Raw genomic sequence first — 20,466 nt, forward strand, 5'->3', positions numbered from 1 at the left:
TCCTGACCTTTGACTGTTAGATGTCCACTACGTTGGTCAGCGCTGGGAGACCAGTGGCATGGGCTGGCCGGCTTCTAAGGGGTGTCGGCATCTCCTGTCATTTGGGAGCTTGGATGGAGGCAACGTCGGACTGGACCACAAGCTGGCTTATATTTTTATTTAAATATACTTCCAGAAGGCCCCATTTCTAACCTACAAACTGTTCAGGTTTGAGAGTCAGGAGAGTCAAAATGAGCGGCACGGTGGCGCAGCGGTAGAGTTGCTGCCTTACAGCGCCAGAGACTCAGGTTTGATCCTGACTACGGGTGCTGTCTGTACAGACTTTATACAGGTTTCTCCCTGGGACCTGCGTGGGTTTACTCCAGATACTCCGGTTTCCTCCCGCACTCCAAAGCTGTCCTCTGCGAATCGTCCCTCGTTGTGTAGGATAGTGTTCATGTACGGGGTTGATCGCTGGTTGACGCAGACTAGGTGGGCCGAAGGGCCTGTGTACACGATGTATTCCGAAAGTCTAAAAGTCCAAAGAGTTTAATTGTCATATATAACGACAATGGAACAATGAAATTAATTGATTGATTGATTGAAAGATACTGCATGAAAACAGGCCTTCAGCCCAGCTAATCCATGCTCACCATTGATCGCCCATTCACACTAATGCTACGATATTCCACTTTGTCATCCACTCCCTGCACACCAGGAACAATATACAGAGGCCAATTAACATACGCACCCTCACAACTTTGCCATGGAGGAGGCAACTGGAGCATGCAGAACAAACCCATGCCATCCACAGGGAGAGCATGCAAACTCCACACACACAGACTGTGCCCGAGATCAGGATTCAGGATGGTCACTGGTGCTGTGAGGCGTTACAGATTTATGGCATTTTTCGATAGGCAGATGGATAATTTAGTTTAGTTTAGTTTAGTTTAGTTTAGAGATATAGTGTGGAAACAGGCCCTTCAGCCCACCAAGACCACGCCAACACTAGTTCTATCCTATACACTCGGGATAATTTACAGAAGCCAATTAACCTACAAAACCTGCACACCTTTGGAGTGTGGGAGGAAACCCGGAGAAAGCCCACGCAGTCACAGAGAGAACGTGCAAACTCCGTACAGACAGCATCCGTAGACAGGATCGCACCTTTACCGCTGCACCACCGTGCTGCCCTGTGGACATGCAGGGAACAGAAGGATATGGATCACATGCAGGAAGAGGAGATTGGTTTATCTTGGCGTTATGTTTAGCATGGACATTGTGGGCTGAAGGGCCTGTGCATGCGGTGCACTGTTCTAAGTTTGTTGTTTAACTTGTGGACAGATGTGACCCTCCTTTCTTCTCTGCCAAGTGCAGTCTGGCTTGTCAGTATGTGTAGGAAGGAACTGCAGATGCTGGTTTACACTGAAGATAGGAGTAACTCTGCGGGTCAGGCAGCATCTCTGGAGAAAAGGAATAGGTGACGTTTTGGTTTGAGACCCTTCTTCAGAGTGAGAATCAGGGGAGAGGGAAACAAGAGAAGGTACATAGAACATATGAATGAAAGATATGCGAAAAGCAACGATGATCAGGGACAGGTGGAGCCCACAATGGTCCAGTGTTGTCTCCGGGGAAGTTGATACCAAGTGATATAAACAGTGAAACTCAGCAGAACGACAGTGAAACTAGTACGATGGCTAGGTTGGGGAGGAGCGGAGAGAGTGGGGATGCAAGGGTTAGTTTAGTTTAGGTTTTTAGTTTAGAGATACTGCGCGGAAACAGGCCCTTCAGCCCACCAGGTCTGCATCGACCAGCGATCCCCGCACATTAACACTATCCTACGCACACTCGAGACAATTTACATTTATACCAAGTCAATTAACCTGCAAACCTGTACGTCTTTGGAGTGTGGGGGGAAACCAAAGTTCTCGGAGAAAACCTACTCGGTCACGGGGAGAACGTACAAACTCCGTGCAGACAGCGCCCGTAGTCAGGATCGAACCCAGGACTCTGGCGCTGGGAGGCAGCAACTCTACCGCTGCGCCACCGTGCCACCCTTACTTGAAGTCACTTTAAGTTAGAGCTCGTCAGTATTCTCTGTCTCTGATTGATCACAGTGTCTGGGCACTGACCTGTATCCAAGATGGTCACTGCAGGAGTCTAGGCCGACAGGTGACTATTACAGGCCGCATTAGAAATGACCAAACCTGTTAAGATACGTTCCAAAGACAGACACAAAATGCTGGAGTAACTCAGGGTGGCGAAGAAGGGTCTCGACCCAAAACGTCGCCCATTCCTTCTCTCCAGAGAAACTGCCTGTCCCGCTGAGTTACTCCAGAATTTTGTGAATAAATATCTCTGAATGTTCCTTGGTGGACGAGAGTGGACAGAAAGCACAGTTGAAGGGTCACCATAACAAAGCAAGGTGGCCCAGTTATTGCAGGCAACTCAATATGAAATCCTCCTACTCCAGTAACGACTTCAGCAAACATTTAGAGTCATAGAGTGACACAGCGTAGACACAGGCCCTTCGGCCCAACTTGCCCATACCGACCAACAGACCAACTTGCCCACACCGACCAACAGACCAACATGTCCCAGCTACACTGTACCCACCTGCCCGCTATTGGCCCATATACCTCCAAACCTGTCTTAACCATATACCTACCCAACTGTTTCTTAAATGTAGGAATAATCCCTGCTTCAACTACCTCCTCTGCCAGCTCGTTCTACACACCCACCGCCCTCTGTGTGAAAAAGTTACCCCTCAGATTCCTATTAAATCTTTTCCCCTTCACCTTAAACCTATTTCCTCTGGTCCTCGATTCACCCACTCTGGGCAAGAGATCCTGTGCATCATCAGAATTAAATCTGAATGGAGCAGTGAAGAATGAGGCCATTCAGCCCAACAAACCAGCTCTTTGAGAGACTATCTTACAGCAGGAGAGGCAGCGTCTGCAGAGAGAGAAACAAAGTTAATGCTTCAGATCAAAGAATCTTCACCATAACTGGAAATATGAGAATATGGATTAGTTGTAAGTTATAGAGAGGGTTGAGGGAGAGATGGATGGGACAAAGGGAATATCTTTGGTAGAACGAGCCATTGGGATGTGTTTGTGAAACTGTGGTTGGCAGGTTAAAGAGAGAGAGAGAGAGAGAGAGAGAGAGAGAGAGAGAGGGAGAGAGAGAGAGAGAGAGAGAGAGAGAGAGAGAGAGAGAGAGAGAGAGAGAGAATGAGAGAGAGAAATAGATAGAGAGGGTCAGAGAGAGAGGGAGAGAGACAGAGGAAAACAGAGTTAAAGAGAGTGAAAGAGAGAGAGATAGACAGACAGACAGATAGACAGACAGAGACAGGGAAGGAGGGTCAGAGAGAGAAAGGGAGAGAAGAGAGACAGAGAGAAAGACAGAGACAGGGAAGGAGAGAAATAGAGACAAAGAGAGGGAATGGCAAAGTGAGATGGAGAGGGACAGAGAGAGAGAAGGAGGGAGAGAGAGAGGAGGGAGGGAGAGAGAGAGAGAGAGAGAGAGAGAAGAGAGAGAGAGAGAGAGGGAGAGAGAGAGAGAGAGAGAGAGAGAGAGAGAGAGAGAGAGAGAGAGAGAGAGAGAGAGAGACCCCTTCAATGCAACGCTCTATCCTTTCCTTCTACCTCACACGTTTTCTGGCCGTTTGTCCAACCATCTCCCAATAGAAACTGTATCCACCCCCATCACTTGCCAGGCTTTGTACAGCCCCCACCTCTCTTTCAGCTTTCTCCCCGCACCCCCCCCCCCCCCCACCGGAATCAGTTTGAAGAAGGGTCCCGACTCTTTGCAGAGTTTGTATCCATGGTCTCTGGAGATTCTGCCTGACTCTCGTGACTTATTCAGCACGGTGTCTTTGTCGTGCGTGCACCCAACACCTGCTGTTCCTTGCACCTCCTGTAGAGCCGTGACATGACTCCCTGAATCTTGGCACCTTACCAATGAAGGCAAGCATATGTCTCTCTCGCTCTCTCTCTCTCCCTCTCTCCCTCTCTCTCTCTCTCTCTCTCTCTCTCTCTCTCTCTCTCTCTCTCTCTCTCTCTCTCTCTCTCTCTCTCTCTCCCTCTCCCTCTCTCTCTCTCTCTCTCTCGCTCTCTCTCTCTCTCTCTCTCTCTCTCTCTCTTCTCCGGTGTTGCCACTTTAAGGGAGCATTGGACAAGATCTCTCTGGAGTCCAATACCCGTCAATAAAACAACGTTTTTATTAATCTCGATGCTTTGCAGATGCTTTGTTCCCACAACCTATCTCAGCCCCATCATGCTTGCTCAGTTATCAGTCCTTATCAACTTCATTTCTGCACAATTCCTCTGGAACAACTCCATCAACTTGACATTTTGGTTGGGAGCTGGTTGGCTGCATAATCTTGGGATGAGAGATAATATACAGCCTGAAAGGTTAAACGCAGCTTAAAGGATAAGGTAGGAGATTTAAAAAACTGCATTGAATTTTCCCCAGCTCAAAATAATCACATCCAAAGTGGGACGAGACCACAATGGAGATTTCCAGCCGAACCCTTTCAATAACCAAAGAATGAGAACGTGCGCTCAGATTCTCAGCGTGTATTACCTGAGCTGCCAATTCCACTCCTCTCTTAATGCAAAGGCTTGAAGTAAAAGGGCACTTAAATATCCTCAAACAGTGGAGGGTTGTGTTCAAGTCTGGTTGTCCTGCTATGGGATGGATCCATGCTGCTGGAATGGGTGCCGAGAGGATTGATGGGGACTCACCAGGACTCATGCAAGGACACTTTAGTTCTCCTTCCCATTCCCACCTTGACCTTTCTGTCCTTGGTCTCCTCCATTGTCAGAGTGAGGCTAAATGCACATTGGAGGAACAGCATCTCATATTTTGCTTGGGCAGCTTACAGCCCAGTGGTGTGAATATTGATTTCTCTCACTTCAGGTAGCCCCAGCATTCCCTCTCTCTCTATCCCTCCCCCACCCAAGTCACACTAGCTTCTCATTTTCACCCAACAAACGGCTAACAATGGCCTGTTTCCTTCATCATCGTAACTTTTTTTCATATCTTTTATTCATTATCTCTCCACATCATCGTCTATATCAGTCTGAAGAAGGGTCTTGACCCAAAACGTCACCCATTCCTCCTCTCCAGAGATGCTGCCTGTCCCGCTGAGTTACTCCAGCTTTTTGTGTCTATCTTTGGTTTAAACCAGCATCTGGAGTTCCTTCCTACACATTCCCATACAAGGAGAGGTTAGGCAGGCTAGGACTTTATTCCTTGGAACACAGAAGGCTGATTGGGCGCTATCATTGGGTTGTATAACATCACGAGAGGAAGAGGAAGGCACACAGTTTGTTTCCCAGGATAGGGTTATCAGGGACTGGAGGGCAAAGGTTCAAGAGGCATTGAAGAGGTTGCCCATGAAACAGTGATGAGCTGCCTTGTTGGTCTGCTGCATCCTGCCCATTGAATGGCAGTCTGGTCTATTCCTGCACCCACTTCTTATTTTGTTAGAGGAAACCCTGCGTTTTCCACTGAATACCACCGTGCGAGCACTCTCATAGACCCACGGTGCCTGGCAGCCTCCTCTGGCAGCTTGTTCCATATGCCCAACACCCTGTCTGTGGAAAAAGTTACCCCTGAGATTCCTATTCAATCTTGTCCCCTTCACCTTAAACTTACAGTATATCCTCTGGTCCTCGATTCCCCTACTCTGGGCAAGAGACTCTGTGCATCTACCCGATCTATTCCTTTCATGATTTTATACACCTCAATAAGATCACCCCTCATCCTCCTGCCTCCAAGGAATAGAGTCCCAGCCTGATCAACCTCTCCCTATAACAGACCCACAAGTCCTGGTAACATCCTTGTAAATCTTCTCTGTACCCTTTCCAGCTTGACTACATCTTTCCTATAACACGGTGACTGAACTGAACACAATCCTCTAAACACGGCCTCACCAACGTCTTATACAACTGACCACTCTCACTCCACAGACCGAAGATACATGCTCATCATTGCCTTCTAAAGGGTAACAGAGTATCTACAATCAGTCTGCAGAAGGGTCCTGACCCAAACCATTGCCTGTGCACACTTCCACTCCCACACTAACCTTTCCATCCTGGGTCTCATCTGTGCACTGTCAGAGTGAGGACCAACACAGATTGGAGGAACAGCACCTGATATTTTGCTTGGGCAGCTTACACCCCAGTGGTATGAACATTGACTTCTCTAACCGAGTAACCCTTGGTTTCCCTCTCTCTCTATCTCTCCCTCACCTTAGTTCACCCCAGCCTGACTGTCCTCTGATTACATTCTACATTGTGGACCTGGTTGTCACCTTCCCCTAGCTAGCAATAATCCGTTCTACATTTCTTTGAGCAACGTGTGCTTTGATCTCTTGTTTTCACACCTTACCCTTCAATATATCTCTAGTTTTCCTCTCCCCTGACTCTCAGTCTGAAGAAGGGTCTCGACCAGAAACGTCACCCATTCGTCTCTCCAGAGATGCTGCCTGTACCGCTGAGTTACTCCAGCATTTTCTGTTTATCTTCGCTGAGTTACTCCAACACCTTGTGGCTTGCTGTTGACTGCTGTTATATCAACACTCTGCATTACACCCTCTGTGATCTCAGTATCCCAACACACTTTCCAGTTAGTAGAACAGCCTAAATAAACTTACTGTTGAATTAGGGCAAGGCTTTAAGGTGAGAGGGGCTATCGCAGTTGCTATTGGGAACGTTAACATTTCCACTGGCAGTGTCACAGCGGGTAGAGCTGCTGCCTCACAGCCCCAGAGACCCGGGTTCCATCCTGATTATGGCTGCTGTCTGTACGGAGTTTGCACGTTCTCTCTGTGACCGCGTGGGTTTTCTCTGGGTGCTCCTGTTTCCTCCCACACTTCAAAGATGTACAGGTTTGTAGGTTAATTGGCTATGGTGAAAATTGTAAATTGCTCCTATGTGTGGGATAGTGGTAGTGCACTCGGTGGTCAGTGCAGACTCGGTGGGCTGAATGGCCTGTTCCCTCGCCCTATCTCTAAAGTCTAAAGTCCAAAGTAAGGAGCACAAAAGAAGATAAAAGATGTTAGAATGGCGAGGAGCTCCCCAGGCTGATGGTGAACAGCACATTCTTCTTACCTTCTAACTATTAGATGGATGTCAAAGAAGTTAGAAGCTAACCGTAGCAGTTAACTTGGAAGATCAGACAGCTGAAATATTAAATGAATATTTTCCAGAGTATTTCCACAAGTGAGCAGAAGAACAATAGCTATCTGTTTCCAGTATTACACTTTGTGTGCAGAGGGATTTGGTTTCAAGGCAGTAGAGATGTTGGACCATCTTAAAAGGTTTAAGGCCAACCCAATTACAGGTTTTACTTAATTAGGTAAAGAGGAGAGGTCCCAGCCTTTGCTTATTAACAGAGCAATGTAGAAGCCTGGGAATATGAGTCTGGATGACAAGCATCAGAGAACGGATCCAGGGAACCACACGATAGATAATATCCAACAACACAGCACAGTCCCTTCTATTCACAACATTAGTGCCGAACGTGATATCTCATTAACCTAATTTAGTTCACATTAGTTCAGAGATGCAATGCAGAGACAGGCCCATCGGCCCAGCGAGTCCGCACTGACTAACGAACCCCGCACACTAACACTATCCGACACACACTAGGGACAATTTAATAATTTTACCAAGCCAATTAACCTACAGACCTGTACATCTTTGGAGTATGGGAGGAAACCGGAGCACCTAGAGAAAACTCACGCAGGTCACGGGGAGAACGTGCAAACTCCGTACAGTCAGCACCCATGGTTATGATCGAACCTTGGTCTTTGGCGCTGTAAGGCAGCAGCTCTACCCGCTGCGCCACCGTGCCGGCCTGATCTCATCTGCCTGCACATGATCCATTTCCTGCATAATCCATGTGCCCGTCTAAAAGCCTAAATGCCACCATCGTACCTGCCCCCACCACTACCCCTGGCAGCATGCTTAAGGAGGCACACATTAGGGCCTTCCAGCGCCAGAGACCCAGGTTCAACCCTGACTATGGGTGCTGCCTGGATGGAGTTTGTATGTTCCCCTTTGACCGCGTGGGTTTTCTCCGGGTGACCCAGTTTCCTCCCGCATTCCAAAGACTTGCAGATTTGTTCTGTTAATTGGCTTCTGTAAATTGCCCCTGGTGCATAGGGCAGCACGAGTGTACATGTGATTGTTGGCTGGCGTGGACTCGGTATCCACTGGGTGTCCACTGGGTGTCCACTGGGTGTCCACTGGGTGTCCACTCGGTGTCCACTGGGTGTCCACTGGGTGTCCACTCGGTGTCCACTGGGTGTCCACTCGGTGTCCACTCGGTGTCCACTGGGTGTCCACTTGGTGTCCACTGGGTGTCCACTGGGTGTCCAATCGGCATCCACTGGGTGTCCACTGGGTGTCCACTGGGTGAACACCTTCCACCTCATAACCAGGAAAGGCGTTGGATTGGTGTAAAGCCACAACCGTCACCTGGGATCTTTCAGGCAGAAGTGTTGATGGTTCAAGTTCCAGTCAAGTGCTTTGAACACAGGAATGTAGGTGATGCAGTGCTGATGGAAGTTAGGCATTGAGTAGAAGAGTGGGGACCTCATGTTATGGGGCTATGGCTCTTTGGTTAGGATGCTCTTGGAGTATTGTGTGCAGTTCTGGTCTCCCCATTACAGGAAGGATGTGGTAGCTCCAGACAGTGTGGAGATGAGCTTTACCAGAATGCGGCCTGGATTCGAAGATAAGACTCGACAAGCTGGTCAGGAAGGCCAGCTCTGTCCTGGGTTGCCCCCTCGACTCAGTGCAGGTGGTGGGAGAGAGGAGGATGATGGCAAAGATAACATCGCTGCTGGACAACGACTTCCACCCCATGCAGGACTGTCACTGCACTGAGTAGCTCCTTCAGTGACAGACTCCTTCACCCCAAGTGATATAGGTCCTTCCTTCCCGCTGCTGTGAGACTGCACAACCAGCACTGCTCCCAGCAGACGAGTCAACAATAACAGCTAAGAACACACAGAAAACTGATGACAATTTATGTGTCTTTTATTTATAATGAATGATCGCTTGCTCTCCACTTTGCTGCTGTAACACTGTAAATTTCCCTGGTGTGGGACAAATAAAGGAATATATTATTATTATTATAGGGAGAGGTTGGACAAATTCAGATAGTTTTCTCTGGAACCTCAGGAGTTAGTCATAGAGCCATAGAGTGAGACAGCGCGGAAGCAGGTTCTTCGGCCCAACTTGCCCACACTGGCCAACATGTTCCAGTTACACTCGTCCCATCTGCCTGCGTTTGGTCTATATTCCTCCAAACGTCCTATCCATGTACCTGTCTAACTGCTTCTTAAATGTTGGGATAGTCCCAGCTTCAACTACCTCCTCTGGCAGCTTGTTCCAGACACCCACCACCCATTGTGTGAGGTTGAGGAGAGACCTGATGGAAGTACATAGTATATGAGAGGTGTAGATTTGGTAAAGTCAAAAGCTTGTCCCAGGTGATAAGGTCACAACCTGGAATGCATAGCTTGATGGTGACAGGGACAAAGTTTAAGGGAGATGTGAGGGGCAAGTCTTTTACACATAGGGTGGTAGTTTTAGTGTCTTCTGAGTTTGTCGCCTTGGCCAGCTCTGGCCGCTATATTGCGTAACACTATCTGGCCATCTCCGTGGGCCCTTGTTCTTTGTTTAGTTATTGAATCAACAAATTCACATCCTCGGACACTTGGCAACCTTATCAAAAAAATAATACTTCAACCAGTCTGTCAGTGATTTCCTCTTTCAATCCTTGAGTTGCCTGGGATGTATTCCACATAACCTGGATGTTGGCATTGTCTGTGGAAATTCCAGCAATCCCAGATTGTCTAGCTTGCCAATATAAATGTGCTCAAAATGACAGCTTTCACCAAGAAAACACCCATCTGTGCACTGTCAGACCGAGCGAGGCCACACGCAAGTGGAGGAACAGCACCTCATATTTTGCTTGGGCAGCTTACAAGCCAGCTGACGTCTCTAACTTCAAGTAACCCTTACATTCCCTCTCTCCACGTCCCTCCCCCACCCTAGTCGTTATACTAATTTCACTGTTATCGCCTTCTCCACAGCCAACAATGGACCATTGTGGGCTCCACCTTTCCTTGATCATCATTGCTGCCTTTGATTTGTTCTTTTGCAAACCTTTCATTCATTTGTTCTTTGTACCTTTTCATTTCTCTAGTTTCCCTCTCCCCTGACTCTCAGTCTGAAGAAGGGTCTCGACCCGAAACGTCACTTATTTCTTTTCTCCAGAGATGCTGTCTGACCCGCTGAGTTACTCCAGCTTTTTGTGTTTATAATCCATGCTCTTCATAAAAAAGCTCAGTCTCACTGTAACAATTGCCCAGAATAATTGTAAGCTGCGCGGTTGATTGTCCAATTCAGAATCCCCCTCATCCTACGTGAGTTTTGTCCGAGATCTTTGGTTTCCTCCCACACTCCAAAGATGTCCAGGCTTGTAGGTTAATTGGCCTGGTAAAATTGTAAATTGTCCCTAGTGTGTGTAGGATAGTGTTAGTGTGCGGGGATCGCTGGTCGGCGCGGACTCGGTGGGCCGAAGGGCCTGTTTCCGCGCTGTTTCTAAACTAGACTGGACTAGTATTATAACATTGTGATTTATTACACTCAGCGGAACAGTGGAGGATCTCAGTCTGGGTCTGAGGAAGGGTCAGATGCCCTTACCCAGATATTTGAGATCCTGCACAAACCTAGCTGCCAGTGATGAATCTACGAGACTCGTTTACATACAAATGGAGGCAGCATCTCAGGATGGACCGATTACATTTAACTGATCGCGGTCGTCAGACAAGAATGAAGATGTGTGTCGTAATTCCAAATTGAAGCAACTCTTGCAGGCTGGTAGCAATTATCCTGGCGATACAGAAGAGCTTTATTATTTCTTCAATTTCAACTGCACAGCATGATTTAAGACGAGCATTCATTTGGAAAACAAACTTCTTTTCCAGATACATTTAGTTCATTCATTAGTTTATTCATCTTCTAGTGCGTCAGGGATCAGTAAGGAGCCTGTTGGTAGCAGCAACCATCCCATAACTGGGAGTGTAGAAGAAAAGATGGCTTCAAGATATCTGTTGATGTCGGAAAGAAGATCTGATATGAATCCCCAGGAAGGAGATGTTGGTTTAGCACCTCCTGCAGCGGCCGACTGCTGGACATCAGAGTCAGATCAGGGACAGAGGACATGGGGCCAAATCCCATGAGAGGATCATGTGCAGTTGAGGAAGATCCTTGATAAGTGAGGATCTTCATCGCTCCTTGCTGCTTATGAATTATACAGCACAGAATAGTGTGGTAGAGCAGATAAAGAAGCTTTCAACCTGACCATGAGTGCTGTCTGTCTCTGTGGAGTTCACATGTTCACCCAGTCACTGCGTGGATTTTCGCTAAGTGCTGCGTTTTCCTGCCACATCCCAAAAAAGAATGGGTTTGTAGGTTAACTGATCGCTGTAAATGGACTCTAGTGTGTAGGAAAGGTAGACACAGAGTGTTGGAGTAACTGTGCGGGTCAGGCAGCATCTGTGGAGAACATGGATGTGTGGCGTTTCACAGAGTGCTGGAGTAACTCAGCGGGTCAGGCAGCATCTGTGGAGAACATGGATAGGTGACGTTTCACAGAGTGCTGGAGTAACTCAACGGGTCAGGCAGCATCTGTGGAGAACATGGATGGGTGAAGTTTCGGGTCTTCTAGGGTGTAGGGAATGGATGAGAAAACGGGATAATGTAGAACCAGTGTGGACGGGTGATCGGCGTTGGCACGACCTCAGTGGGCCGAAGGGCCTGTTTCCACACTGTACTTCTGAACTAAACCAATGCCCCAGTTCTGCTGCAAACTTGTGTGGGCTGTCTAATCAAGTGAACAGTTGACATGAAACTTTCATTGGATATGGGGCAAGCCCTTGTGTGGGCTGTCTAATCAAGTGAACAGTTGACATGAAACTTTCATTGGATATGGGGCAAGCCCTTGCTGTATAATATGTGTCTTGATGATGAAGAGGAGGAATAAAAATGACAAAATGCTTCTGACGAACGGTCTTCAGCTCACAATATTCATCCTGTTTCTCTCTCCACAGATGCTGAACTAATGCAGCATCATTGGTTTTTATCTCAGGTTTCCAGCATCTGCAGTGTGAGGAGACTGCACAGTTGACTGAAGGGCCCAGCACTGCATTTGATTTTGTCAGTCTTATGTTGTGATGGTGTTGTGAATATTACTGATTGAAACAATTGTAACTTATGATATTCTTATTATATTGGCTTATTATTGTCTTGGATACTAAGATACAGTGGAAAGCTTTTGTCTGCACACTTTCCAGACAAGTTACACTGTGCATGAGTACAACAAGCCACACACAAGTACCATAGGTAGTGCAAAGACAAAGACACCCAGTGCAGAATATAGTCTTACGGCATAGTAGCATTACAGTTATAGAGAGAAGCTCCAAAGTCCTCAATGAAATATGTTGGAAGACCAGGAATATATCCCACTGATGGGACACTGTTCTGTTATCTGTAACAGTGGGGGAGAAGCTGATCCTGAATCTGGCAGCATGTACTTTTAAAGCTTTTGTATAGTCTGCCTAACAGGAGAGGGCAGAGGTGGGAATGACCGGGATGTGAGTGGTCCTTGAAGATGTTGGGTGCTTCCCCGAGCCAGCATGCTCTGGACTGAGTCAATGGTGGAGAGTGGTGATCAGGTGATGAGAAAAATTATGTGCAGGCGATTAGTAGAGGGGTAGACCTGTTGTGCTGTAAACAGTGGCGCTAGAATAGTGGAGACAGGTTGGGATAGAGAATCACTCAGGAAGTGAAATCTATTGGAGCTCCTCCTCAATCTCTCTCACACGTTTGTTCCAACCTTTGTCAAGAGGCAAACATTAACTCTTTACCCTCTGTATTTTCAGGGTGATAATGTTCTGACTGTCATCAAGGCGAAAGCACAATGGCCTGCCTGGCAACCCTTGAATGTGTAAGTACGACATCCTTGAAAATCTTATGTTAGATATTGGCAACAGTAACCAGGGAAAATCCCCAACAGGTTTATCAGTGCTTTACTCTGGAGAGGCTAAGCTTGGGCGTTTTTCAATGATTCAATGGTCCTTTATTATCTCATATACCTAGCTGCAGATTTGAGTTTAGTTTAGAGATACAGCACGGAAACAGGCCCTCTGGCCCACCGAGCCCACACGACCAGCAAAGGACAATAGACAATAGGTGCAGGAGTCGGCCCTCTGGCCCACCCAGCCCACACGACCAGCAATGGACAATAGACAATAGGTGCAGGAGTAAGCCCTCTGGCCCACCCAGCCCACACGACCAGCAATGGACAATAGGTGCAGGAGTCGGCCCTCTGGCCCACCCAGCCCACACTGACCAGCAATGGACAATAGACAATAGGTGCAGGAGTCGGCCCTCTGGCCCACCGAGCCCACACGACCAGCAATAGACAATAGGTGCAGGAGTCGGCCCTCTGGCCCACCCAGCCCACACTGACCAGCAATGGACAATAGGTGCAGGAGTCGGCCCTCTGGCCCACCCAGCCCACACTGACCAGCAATCTCCCCACACCGTCTACACGCACTAGGAATAATTTTACATTTTATACCAAGCCAATTAACTACAAACCTGTACATCTTTGGAGTGTACAGAAGAATGAAACAGTGAGTTTACAATCAGATCAGCCGTGACATTAAATGGCAGAACAGTGGCGCAATAATAATAATGATAATAATAATACATTTCATTTGTATAGCGCTTTTCTGGAAACTCAAAGACGCTTTACAGAGTAAGTAAAACATAAAAATAAATAAATAAACGAACAAAAAAAGGAAGGATAAGGAGAAGTGGTTGAAGGCAGTGTTGAACAGGTGAGTCTTCAGTGATGTTGTGAATGTGGTGAGTGAGGAGGAGTCTCTGATGGTTTGAGGTAGTGAGTTCCATAGGGTGGGAGCAGCGATGGAGAAAGCCCTGTCCCCCCAGGATCTGAGTTTGGTCCGGATGGGGGGGGACAGGAGGTTTGCAGCAGCAGAGCGGAGGGTGCGGGTGGGAGTGTGTCTGTGGAGGAGGTCAGTCAGGTAGGATGGGGCCAGGTTATGGAGGGCTTTGTAGGTCATGAGGAGGATTTTGTACTGGATTCTCTGGGGGATGGGGAGCCAGTGGAGCTTGTAAAGGACGGGGGTGATATGGTCACGGATCGGGGAGTGGGTGAGTAGACGGGCAGCGGAGTTCTGGATGTATTGGAGTTTATTGATGATTTTTGAGGGTGAACCATAGAGGAGGCTGTTACAGTAGTCCAGACGGGAGGTGATGAAGGCGTGGATGAGGGTTTCAGCAGCTGTGGAGGAGAGGGATGGACGGAGACGGGCGATGTTTTTGAGGTGGAAGAAGGCTGTCTTGGTGATGTGTTTAGTGTGTTTGTCGAAGGAGAGGGTTTGATCAAAGATGATGCCAAGATTCCGGATGTGAGGGGAGGTGGATACTGGGAGACCATCAATATTGAGGGTGAAGTTGTGGGTGGATTTGGTGAGCGTTTTTGGACCAATGATGATGATTACAGATTTGTCGCAGTTGAGTTTGAGGAAATTGGTTTGAAGCCAAGATTTTATTTCAGTGATGCAGTTTGTCAGGGTAGAGTGTGTGGTGGGGGAGATTGACTTGGTGGAGATGAGGAGCTGGATATCATCGGCGAAGCAGTGGAATTGGAGACCATGACGGCGGATTAAGTGACCAAGGGGGAACAGGTACAGGATGAAGAGGAGGGGGCCGAGAACTGAACCTTGGGGGACACCTTGGGGGAGGGGAGCGGTGGGGGATTTGCAGTTATTAATGGAGATGAACTGGTGCCTGTCGGAGAGGTATGATTTGATCCAAGAGACGGCAGTGCCGGTGATGTTAAAGGTGGTTTCAAGTCGGGTGAGGAGGATGGAGTGATTGATGGTGTCAAAGGCGGCGCTGAGGTCGAGGAGGATGAGAATGTTGAGGTTGCCAGCATCAGTGGAGAGGAGAAGGTGATTTTGAGGAGTGCAGTTTCAGTACTGTGGTTGGAGCGGAATCCGGATTGGAATGTTTCATACAGGTTATTGGCAGAGAGGTGATGTTTGAGTTGAGAGGCTACAGCACGTTCCAAAACTTTGGACAGAAAGGGTAGATTGGAGATTGGTCTGAAGTTGTTTGGGGTGTCAGGGTTGAGTCCAGGTTTTTTCAGAATAGGGGTGACAGCAGCGATTTTGAAGGATGGTGGAACGATGCCAGTGGACAGGGAGGAGTTTATTGTTGCAGTGATAAGTGGAGAGAGAGCAGGAAGGCAGGCCTTGACAAAGCTGGAGGGGATGGGGTCCAGAGAGCAGGTGGCAGTTTTCATTCCTGTGAGGAGTTCAGAGAGGTCGGTGGTGGAGATTGGGGAGAACTGAGACAGGGGTTGACAGGATAAGGGGGGGCAGGTGGTTTGAGGGGGAGCAGGTGCGGTGGTGGTTAAGGGGGGGCGGGTGGTTTGAGGGGGAGCAGGTGCGGTGGTGGATAAGCTGCTGTAGATGTTGTCTATTTTACTTTGGAAGAATGAGAGGAAAGAGGTGCATTTGTCGACTATGAATGACTGGGAGGTGGTGTCCAGGGGGCTGAGGAGTTTGTTTATTGTACAGAAGAGTGCTTTTGGGTTTCCGGAGCCAGAGTGAATTATTTGAGGGTAGTAGGTGGAGTGGGCACAGGAAAGGGCATCTTTGTAGTGCTGTATGTGGTCTTTGTAGGCTTGGGAGTGAATTGTGAGACCTGTTTTGTTGTGGAGTCTTTCAAGTTGACGGGCATGAGTTTTCATCACGCGGAGTTCAGGGGTAAACCAGGGAGCAGAGTGGGTGAAGGAAACTGTTTTGGTTTTTATAGGTGCAAGCTGGTCGAGGCGGGAGGAGAGAGTGCGGTTGTAGTAGTCAGTGAGGTCAGAGGGGCTGTGGAGGTCAACGAAGGGAGAGGCGGACATTTTTTCGGAGAGGGAGGATGAGAGCGAGGTAGGTGAAACAGAGTTTAAGCTTACGGAAGTTGATTATGCGTTTTTGCCTTGGAGCTGGGGTGGGAATGTTGACGGACATGGTGATGGCTAAGTGATCAGAGAGGGTGGGGTCGGAGCCAGAGAGGTGATGTAGATTTAGTCCAGTGGAGCAGACAAGGTCCAGAATGTGCCCACGGTTATGGGTGGGAAAATTGACATGTTGAGTGAGGTTAAAGCAGTTGAGTATTTCAGTGAAGTCAACGGTTATTGTGGAGTCAGTGGAGTCCATATGGATGTTGAAATCACCGAGGAGGAGGATTGAGGGGGAGAGAGAACAGAACTGGGTCAGAAAGTCAGAGAAGTCAGAGAGGAATGATGGGTGTGGTTTGGGAGGGTGGTAGACAACTGCCATGACTAATTGTGTGTGGCCAGAGAGTTTAAAAGCCAGGTGTTCAAATGAAGGGTCAGATGAGATGGAGATGAGGCTGATCTTGAAGTCCTGTCGGTGTATTAGGGCAATCCCACCACCTCGGCCCTCCGAGCGTGGTTTATTGATGTAGGAGTATCCGTTGGGTGTAGTGAGGTTGAGTGAGAGGTAATCCAGAGGTTGTTGCCAGGTTTCAGTCAGACAGAGAAAGTCCAGTTTATTGTCCAGAATGAAGTCGTTCAGAATGTGGCTTTTATTGTTGAGGGACCGGGTATTGAACAGAGTGAGCTTCATATTGCTTTGTGTGGTGTGGATGGACACGGGTGATGTTGCCAGGGCTTGCAGTCAGGGAGCACGCTCGTGTGCGTTATTGTGATGACGTAATCGACGAGTGGGAGTCCGTTCAGCTGACCAGAGTGTAGGGATGGAGTGACCGGTCTGGGAGTAAACAAACTTGTGACCGGAGCCTCTGTGGATGTATCCGGGTCGTCGTAGAAGTCCGTGGTTGATGATGGCAGAGATGCATGGCGGAGTGGAGTGGTTGTTGAGCTGGAGCAGCCTCACGGTGAAGTACCTCAGTGCCATGCCAGGCAGGAGTGTAGGAGCACAGAGCCCGGAGAAGTTAGCCGGCAGCCGCGAGCTAGCTGACCAAAGCGTCAGGCACAACAGGCTGATCCACAGCATGGCCTATGAGGAGGACCGAGGAATGAAGATGAGCAGCCTGAGGATTAATAGAGAGCTGAGGACGTGCAGGCAGAGGAGGCAGCCGGGCAGCTGCTAGCGTTAGCGGCTAGCGAGTATCCTGTAGCTCGATGACTGCAGCGGTGGCTAGCAGGGAGCTAGCTAGCTGTCCAGGTAACCCACAGGAGAGCAGTCCAAGCCAGCAAAAAGGCAGGATAGGTGTGAGATGTCCGGGAGTGGGTTGGAGGCAGCGGTGGAAGAGCTGGGCAGGTGAAGCCGGGAGGATCAAGCAGAAAGATTTATCCAGACGGAGAAGCGGCGAACAAACAGCGCCAGCGTCCTCTCACGTCTACACGGGTTGGTGGGACGATGCCAGTGGACAGGGAGGAGTTTATTGTTGCAGTGATAAGTGGAGAGAGAGCAGGAAGGCAGGCCTTGACAAAGCTGGAGGGGATGGGGTCCAGAGTGCAGGTGGCAGAGTTGCTGCCTCACAGCGCCAGAGACCCGGGTTCCATCCTGACTACAGGCGCTGTCTGTACGGAGTTTGTACGTTCTCCCCGTGATGTGCGTGGGTTTTCTCTGAGATCTTCGGTTTCCTCCCACACTCCAAAGACATGCAGGTTTATAGGTTAATTGGCTTTGTTTCAATGTAAAATTGTCCCTTCTGTGGTCAGGGTAGTGTGAATGTGCATGGATCGCTGGTCCATGCAGACTCGGTGGCTGAAGGGCCTGTTTCTGTGCTGTATCTCCAAACTAAACCAAATTAACCTTTAAGTGTAAAGAGTGAAAGGAGCTTGTGATAAAATAGGTTATTGACAGAGATTGGTAATTTGCATTAATGAAGTGCCTTTGAATGCATAAATTCATTTCCAGTTGCTGCCTTTTGTATTTCAAACTCTTTGAATGTATATTTCTGTTGAATTAATAGCGGACTGTGAAAGAAATCAGATTTGCCTTTGCAAAGCCATTCCATTAATGACTCTCCCTTGTGCAAGTTTAATGCCTTCCCAGGTGAGAACTGTATTGGACTCTTTAAGTCAGGAGTGGTGATAATCCAACAGCCAAAAAGTTAGACTCCATTCAGCAATCCCCAACTCATTATCCAGTCTATGTGCAGAAATTTTGAGAGTACAGAGTCTTTATGTCCCTGTTCGGTGGAAAGGAAAGAATAATAATTTGAAAGAGCCGTGGTTTTCCAGGGAAATTGGACACTTGGTTCGGAAAAAGAGGGAGATATACAATAAATATAAGCGGCAGGGAGTAAATGAGGTTCTTGAGGAATATAAAGAATGTAAAAGGAATCTTAAAAAGGAAATTAGAAAAGCGAAAAAAAGATATGAGGCTGCTTTGGCAAGTAATGTAAAAGTAAACCCCAAGGGGTTCTACAGATATGCCAATAGCAAAAGGATCGTGAGGGATAAAATTGGTCCATTAGAGAGTCAGAGTGGACAGCTATGTGCTGAGCCGGAAGAAATGGGGGAGATATTAAACAATTTCTTTTCTTCGGTATTTACCGAGGAGAAGGATATTGAATTATGTGAGGTAAGCGAAACAAGTAGAGTAGTGATGGAAATTATGAGGATTAAAGAAGAGGAGGTACGGACACTTTTGAAGAATATAAAAGTGGATAAGTCTCCAGGTCCTGATAGGATATTCCCTAGGACATTGAGGGAAGTTAGTGCAGAAATAGCAGGGGCTATGACGGAAATATTTCAAACGTCATTAGAAACAGGGATGGTGCCGGAAGATTGGCGCATTGCGCATGTTGTGCCTTTGTTTAAAAAAGGTTCTAAAAGTAAACCTAGCAATTATAGACTTATTAGTTTGACGTCTGTGGTGGGAAAATTAATGGAAAAGATACTTAGGGACAATATATATAATTATTTGGATAATCAAGGCCTGATTAGAAACAGTCAACATGGATTTGTGCCTGGAAGGTCATGTTTGACTAATCTTCTTGAATTTTTTGAAGAGGTTACCAGGGAAATTGATAAGGGCAAGGCTGTGGATGTTGTCTATATGGACTTCAGTAAGGCATTTGACAAGGTTCCACATGGAAGGTTGATTAAGAAGGTTAAATCATTGGGTATTAATAGTGAGGTTGCAAGATGGATTCAACAATGGCTGAATGGGAGATACCAGAGGGTAACGGTTGACAATTATATGTCAGGTGGAGGCCAGTGTCTAGTGGAGTGCCCCAAGGATCTGTGTTGGGTCCACTGTTGTTTGTCATTTACATTAATGATCTGGATGATGGTGTGGCAAATTGGATTAGTAAATATGCAGATGATACTAAGATAGGTGGAGTAGTTGATAGTGAGGTAGATTTTCAAAGTCTACAGAGAGACTTGGGCCTTTTGGAAGGGTGGGCTGAAAGATGGCAGATGGAGTTTAATGCTGATAAGTGTGAGGTGCTGCATTTTGGTAGGACAAATCAAAATAGGACGTACAGGGTAAATGGTAGGGAATTGAGGAATGCAGTGGAACAGAGGGATCTGGGAATAACTGTGCATTGTTCCCTGAAGGTGGAATCTCATGTGGATAGGGTGGTGAAGAAGGCGTTTGGTATGCTTGCCTTTATAAATCAGAGCATCGAGTATAGAAGTTGGGATGTAATGTTGAAATTGTACAGGGCATTGGTGAGGCCGAATCTGGAGTATGGTGTGCAGTTCTGGTCGCCAAATTATAGGAAGGATGTCGACAAAATGGAGAGGGTACAGAGGAGATTTACTAGAATGTTGCCTGGGTTTCAGCACTTAGGCTACAGAGAGAGGTTGAACAGGTTGGGTCTTTATTCTTTGGAGCGTAGAAGGTTGAGGGGGGACTTGATAGAGGTTTTTAAAATTTTGAGAGGGACGGACAGAGTTGACGTGGGTAGGCTTTTCCCTTTGAGAGTGGGGAAGATTCCAACAAGGGGACATAGCTTCAGAATTGAGGGACAAAGGTTTAGGGGTAACATGAGGGGGAACTTCTTTACTCAGAGGGTTGTGGCTGTATGGAATGGGCTTCCGGTGGAAGTGGTGGAGGCTGGCTCGATTTTATTATTTAAGAGTAAATTGGATAGGTATATGGATAGGAGGGGATTAGAGGGTTATGGTCTGAGTGCAGGTAGATGAGACTAGGTCAGGGAGAATGGTCGGCGTGGACTGGTAGGGCCGGACAGGCCTGTTTCCATGCTGTAGTTGTTATATGTTATATGTTATATATGTTATAAAGTCAGTGCGGGGTAAAAATAGTTTTAATAATGCCGCTGCTAAGATATTCTGGGATTGACTTTAGCTAACAAAATTAGCTAAACTCCATCAGTGTATTCTGGCTGTATTTAATTCTAAACT

The 20,466-nt window shown here is 47.6% G+C and overlaps 1 protein-coding gene across 1 annotated transcript in view; it reads left to right on the top strand.

The window, feature by feature from the left end:
- Positions 1-20,466, top strand: part of LOC144602446 (spondin-1-like) — a 175,922-nt gene that overhangs the window by 130,426 nt on the left and 25,030 nt on the right. The window contains exon 7 of the mRNA XM_078415593.1: positions 12,950-13,014. Within this exon, the coding sequence (XP_078271719.1) occupies positions 12,950-13,014 (65 nt within the window). The remainder of the gene's footprint in view (positions 1-12,949; positions 13,015-20,466) is intronic.

This window comes from Rhinoraja longicauda, chromosome 18 (assembly GCF_053455715.1).
Source record: "Rhinoraja longicauda isolate Sanriku21f chromosome 18, sRhiLon1.1, whole genome shotgun sequence".
In the NCBI taxonomy this organism is placed as follows: Eukaryota; Metazoa; Chordata; class Chondrichthyes; order Rajiformes; family Arhynchobatidae; genus Rhinoraja; species Rhinoraja longicauda.